Consider the following 6,555-nt stretch of genomic DNA (forward strand, 5'->3'; position numbering starts at 1 on the left):
CTTGGGCGTTGTAGGCTCTACCTGTATAGAAGGTGCCTGGGACATGGTGCAATTCATTTTACACAGAAACAGGTACAGAGGAGATAGTAACTTGTGCAAGGTCACGACTAGGAGACGACCCTGGACTTGAGCTGAAGAATTTCTTCTCTCCCCAGACTCGGGGCCTTGCGTCTGTGCTCAGAAGCTGCATTTATAGCGTCAGATCACTAATATTTTAATGCAATAGATTAAGAAGTCAAAATTAATGCCAAAAATATCTGTGATGAACAAAATATCAAAGTTTTAAATAGAGACAGACTTTGACAGTATCTAGGCAAGCCATATTGGAGCATGAAGTAAAAGGAAAAGTGAGTGCCCCCACAGACATGCCTGTGGATTTTCTTTAATGATTGATTTTCCCTCAAATTGTTAAAGTAGTTGAGAAAAGCCTTGAATCAGTGAAATACAAATATGTTAAAACTAACAGTGTGATTTTTATGTTGAAATGTTTTATTCACACCCAAACCAGAATTTGTTATACTTTTTCTTTCCTGGCTTTAAGGGATGCAAATTTCATATTTTTTCAATTACTATAATGTTCTGGAATAATATTACCATTTAAAAATACATTAAAGTATATATTTAGGGGCACACATTTTTTCTTTTGCCTTGGATCCCAATATGGCCCAGCATAGGCACTGGTGGGAAAGAAAAACCAAATAGTGCCAAAACCTGCGTGGCCAGCTCTTCCCAATTCTGTATTCACTGACTCTGGTAGCTTGAAATCCATCACGGTGGGGATATTTACACCAAGGAAATTGGTAGTGCTTAAAATCAGGATTATTTCCTTCTGGGACAGCTGGATTTTAATATTTACCAGCACACTTTGGGAAGAAACTCAGTCTACAAAGGAAAATCTGGGATTTATTGCCAGGTGAAAGGAGAATGGGTTCTGGAAGGCAAAAAAAAGTGTATCCACAGTAAAGGCTTATCTGAAGACATATGAGGTCTTGTATTGGGTCTTTGATGCTAATTCAGATAGCCCCATACACTACTAAGTACTTAAGCACAGTCTTTCATTTTATTATTTATTCAAATCATTTGTTTAAAAAATTAAGTTTAGCCCTGGCCCATGTAGTTAGAGCATCATCTCAAGCACTGAAGGGTTGTGGGTTTGATTCCCAGTCAGGGCAGATACCCAGATTGCAAGTTCTATCCCCAGTCAGGGTGCATACCGGAGGGAACCAAAATTTCTCTCACACATCAATTTCTCTCTTTCTCTCCTTTCCTCTCTCTAAAAAATCAATAAAAACATCCTCAGGTAAGCATTAAAACAAGTATTAATTAATTAAAATTTTAATTTAATGTGTTTACTATTTGTATTTATTTTATTTCACGTATTTTAAATTAATTATTGCTTTTAATTTAATTTCATTTTTAAAATTCTATTTTATTTTTATTTGATTTAAACCACTGAGAGGCACTGGGTTGAAAACAGACTCTAGAACCAGACTACCAGGCTCATATTCCAGTTCTATTCTACTAGTTGTGTGGCTCTGGGCAAGTTACTTCAGCTCTCTATTCTCCAATTTCCCCATCATTATAAGTTTATGTGTTTTGTTTTGTTTTAAGACTTTTTATTGAGAGAGAGAGAGAGAGAGAAGAGAGAGTGCGAGCAATGGAGAGGGAGAGAGAGAGAGAAACATCAATGTGAGAGTGATACATCCATCGGCGGCTTCCTGCATGACTGAAACCTGGGATCAAGCCCAAGACCTGGGCACGTGCCTTGACCTGGAATCAAACCGGCAATCTTTCTATATATGGGACAATGGCCAACCAACTGAGCCACACCGGCTAGGGCCCGATTCCCCATCTTTGAAATGGGAATAATAGCGGTACCTTATTATAAAGATTAAATGAGTTAACCAGAATAAAGGAAGCTTCTAGGCACATAGGAAGATTTCTAAGGCTTTGCTGTTTTATTGTTATTAATTTATAATGTTGTTATTATATCATACAATAGTACGAGGTAGATGTTTGTATTGCCTCCTCCCTATAAGGAAGGAAGCTGAGACACAGAGAGGTTGAGTAACTAGCTCCCAGTCACACAGCTAAGACTGGAAGATACCATCTAGGCTACAGTAATCCACAGAACAGTGCCCTGATGACCAGCTGTGGCTCTATCTTTCCTTTTATTCACCCACCTCCCCCTTCCCTCAACACTGTCCAGCCTGAAGGAATCAGAATGAACAAGACTGTGGCCGTTAAGACACTGGATCCACAACACCTGGGCCAGAGTGAGTCAGCGCAGGAGTGGGGGTGAGGCCTGGGTGGTGTGCAGGGCCTGGTGAAAGGAGGCTGGTGCCAAGGGTGTCTCCCATTCCACCGACAGACGGTGTGCAGCGAGTGGAGGTCAAGGCTGCAGACCTCAGTGACCAAGTCCCTGACACAGAGTCAGAAACCAGGATCCTCCTGCAGGGTGAGATGGCCTTGGTCCAAGCACATGGGGCCCAGGAAGGTGTGGGAGCCATGACCCCCAAAGAGGGCACCCAGTTCCATCACTTCCGGGAAGATTGAACCATGATGCCTCCCTCCTTCTCATGTACTAGAACAGCCTCTCCTTGATGTGCTCACAGAAGGCTTCAGGCAGTACTTAGCTTCTGCTGCTAAAGAAGCTTCAATGAGAAGTGATAGAGTTCAAGAACAGAAATTCTAGAATGAATTGCCCAGGATGGAGGACTGGGAGGAGAAGGCACAGGAAGGAGCTAGCAAAGCCCCTTGCAACCTCTGAGCTCTTAGGTTTGGGATAGAAACTCTTGGTTTCCTGATCTGTGATGAAGGCAAATAGCGGTACCTGTTTCGAGGGCTGTTGGGAAATTAAATGAGATGCTTTATAGTGTTTGCTATATAGGTTCTCTTAGAAGGGAGTTTGGCAAATGGCATTAAGCGTGATAGACATATTCATAACCATTGTTCCTGGAATTATTTTACCACTGGTGGCACATGAGGACTCAGGGACAGTCCCCCTGGCCCCCTACAGTCACATGCCTCCAGCCGCCAGCTGTCCCTGACTCCCTGACTCTTTGGCTCTGGCTGGTTGGAGCCTGAGAAGGCTGGGGGCAGCCCCAACCCTCTTCCCCCCCACAGTAGGTCTTGCTGCGTGAATGCCTTCCTTCCTCCTGGCTGCAGGGACCCCAGTGGCCCAGATGGCAGAGGAGGCCATTGATGGGCAGCAGCTGGGGCACCTCATTGTGACCCCCTCGGGCTGTGGAGAGCAGAACATGATCTACATGACGCCCACTGTCATCGCGGTGCACTACCTGGACCACTCTGAGCAGTGGGACAAGTTTGGCATTGACAAGCGGCAGGAAGCCGTGGATCTCATCAAGAAGGGTATATCCCCTTCCCCTATTGGAGGCCCCCACTCTGAGGCCCCTCTCTGAGCTCCTTCCTCCTCTGAGGCCCCGCCCCTTCTTGTGACCCCACCCCTTCTCTGAGACCTCCTGCTCTCCCTTCTTTGAGACCCTGGTCATTCCGAGTTTCCTCTCCCAATGAACTCCCTTGAAAGCCCTTCTCTCTCTGAACCTCCTCTCCTCTGAGAAGCCCTTACTCCTCCTCACTCTGATGCCTGCACCCTTTCAGAGTCCCTCCACCGTGTAAGCTCCTCTCCCCTCCAGACATTTCTCCTTATCCTGAGCCCCCTCTTTCCTCTCTGAACCTCACCTTCCCCCCTTCACAGAATCCTTGTTCCTCTCTAAGCCTCTCTCCTTCCTGGCATACCCGCATCATCCACTGCCTCCACTCAGCCCTCAATCCTCCAGTGACACCTCTCTCTTCCTTGCAGGGTACACGCAGCAACTGAGCTACAGACATCCCAACAAGGCCTTTGCGGCCTACCAGAGTCGGAAGTCCAGCACCTGGTGAGCCTGCCCATCCTTTGCCCTGTACACCTTGAGCAGGGCCTGGGCCCTGGCCTGGGTTAATCTAGGCTGACCTCCCCCACACAGCCCTGTGCCTCTGGGGCCCTCCACCTTCAGAGTCAAGGTGCCCACTAGCTGAGTCACCTGCCGTCACTAAGCACTGCCTACAAGCAACATTGGGTCCTGAGGCCTGGCCCGGGAAACTGGGCACACATGAGCAGGCCCTGCCCCTCTCTGCTCCTTGCTTGGCTGGGATGGCAGTCTCTGGATCCCAGAGCCAATTGGCTCATGCTCTGTGCCCACCCCCAGGCTGACAGCCTACGTGGTCAAGGTCTTCTCTCTGGCCACCAACCTCATCACCATTGACTCCGAAGTCATCTGTGGGGCTGTCAAGTGGCTGATCCTGGAGAAGCAGAGGCGTGATGGAGTCTTCCAGGAGGATTCGCCCGTTATACACCAAGAAATGATTGTAAGAGGCCGCATTCAGGCCAGGCTGGGGGAGAGGAGTGCCTGAGTGCCCCCCCGCCATGAACAGGAGACAGGCTCCGTCTGCCATTTGCCCAATTCCCAGCGTGGATTGGACAGAGAAATAAAGGAGCCACGATGGTCACTTCTCCTTTGCAAAAACCAGAGACCTCATGGTCCAGTGCAAAATGAGAGTTTCCTAGCCCCCGTGGCTTTGAAAACAACCCGAGAACTCCTTAGAATTGTGGTTCTCAAACTCTGGTCTCCAGGCCAAAAGCACCAGCATCAGCAACAAGTTTGTTAGAAATGGACATTCTTGGGCTGGATCCCAGATGCATGAATCAGAAACTTTGGGGGTGGGGCCTAGGAATCAGGGTTTTAATAAACCCCTGACTCAAGGTAATGCTGACGTGTGCTCAAGTGAGTGAACCACGGCTTCAGCCTGACCTTCGGGCTTCCAGCCTTGCAGCCTTCCCTCTCCACACTCCATCTGTACTTGCTCCAGTGCACAGGGCCTTTGCACATGCTGTTCCTACTGCCCTCTTTGACAGTTGAGTCCTACTCACTCTTCAGATTGTGGCTCCACCTCTCATCCCTTGGGGACACCTTTCCAACTGCCCTGACCAAGACACACCCCCACTATCCATTCTCACCGCCACATCCACTTCTGCACAGCACTCATCAGTTTGTAACGATAGATCTGTGATGAGCTGGTTGGCTCATGCCTGTCTCCCCTACGAGATGGGGAGCTCCATGAGGGCTGGAGCCATCTTACCCACAACACCAGCAACATTTACAGAATGAGTGAGTGAATGAATGGATACTAGAGTATGGCCCTCCTGTGAGACACTGGGGAGAGACCCACCCTTGCCCTGCCCCACTGATCCTACAGGGGGGTGGTTGGCATGAGAGGCACATGGGTGACCCCATCCTTACTCCCTCCTCCACACCCTAGGGTGGCTTGAATGATGCTGAGGAGAAAGATGTGTCCCTCACAGCCTTCGTTCTCATCGCACTGCAGGAGGCTAAAGATATTTGCGAGGGACAGATCAACGTAAGTGTGCCCTGACCTCCCCTCTCCTACCCAGGCACAGAGATTGTAGAGGTTCTTTAATCGCGGCATCTGCTTTGTCCTAAGGCAGTGGTTATCAACCTTCTGGCCCTTTTATACAGTTCCTTATGTTGTGACCCAACCATAAAATTATTTTCTTTGCTACTTCATAACTGTAATGTTGCTACTGTTATGAATCGTAATGGAAATATCTGTTATGCAGGATGGTCTTAGGCGACCACTGTGAAAGGGTCGTTCAACCGCCAAAGGGGTCAGGATCCACAGGTTGAGAACCGCTGTCCTAGGGTTTTGAGAGTGCGCTGTTTGACCTTTAGCTTTCCAAGTGGGGAACTCCAGGATCCCAACTTCAACAGCTGCTTCTCCCTCCTCAGGACCCCAGAAAAGAGAGGGAGGAGAGAAAGGCCATTACCTTTAAGGCCAGAGGAACCTTGTTTTAATCCTTGCAGATTTGAAATAAAGTATGATAGAAAAGAGACAGCTCTAGGGCAGTGGGGTCAGACAGACCTACATTCAGATCATTACTCTCAGGGACGTTCCATTACTGGGCCTCAGTGTGTGCATCTGTAAAATGGGTATAATAATTTTTTGTATTTTTTAGAACTCTCTGAGTTCTAGATGTAATACATGTGTAAACTACACTATGTAAAAACAGGGTAAGGCAAATCAATTAAGAAAAAACAACAACAAAGGTAGTAAACACTAAAAACTCATCACTTCTTAATTATTTTACTACCTTTTATCATTATCCATGCTCTTGAGGTTATTTATGTCTGTTGTACCTACACAGTGGACATACTTTATAATCTCTTCACAATTCTACAGTCAGTGACTCCATGCTGGTAGGTTGAAATCAGCCGTGGTTGTATTTAAACTATAAAAATCAGCAAACACTACAAAGCATATCTGCCTCTGCACTCATCTCATGGGTCTCACTGTTCTCCTCTGTGCAGTAGGGATGGTGATGAAAATAAAACCTACCTCATAGGATTTGGAGATTGAATGAGTGTATATGTGATTAGCACATCGTGAGTGTTGGCTCCAATGACGATGATGATTAGATAATAGGTGGACCCAGTGGTGTGTTAACCCTGGGTGCCTATTTGGGGCATCTCTTTCCCA

At 47.2% G+C, this 6,555-nt stretch overlaps 1 protein-coding gene across 1 annotated transcript; it reads left to right on the forward strand.

Annotated features, from left to right (window-relative positions):
* Positions 1–2,156: 2,156 nt before the first annotated feature.
* Positions 2,157–5,418, forward strand: LOC102245407 (complement C3 alpha chain-like; the record flags this gene model as incomplete). Its single annotated transcript, XM_005885482.2, has 6 exons — positions 2,157–2,276; positions 2,372–2,458; positions 3,169–3,372; positions 3,824–3,899; positions 4,209–4,368; positions 5,320–5,418. Coding segments are annotated over exons 1-6 (678 nt in total), but the record flags the coding sequence as incomplete, so codon positions are not given.
* Between the last annotated feature and the right edge of the window lie 1,137 nt (positions 5,419–6,555).

This window comes from Myotis brandtii, unplaced genomic scaffold (genome assembly GCF_000412655.1).
Source record: "Myotis brandtii unplaced genomic scaffold, ASM41265v1 scaffold9044, whole genome shotgun sequence".
In the NCBI taxonomy this organism is placed as follows: domain Eukaryota; kingdom Metazoa; phylum Chordata; class Mammalia; order Chiroptera; family Vespertilionidae; genus Myotis; species Myotis brandtii.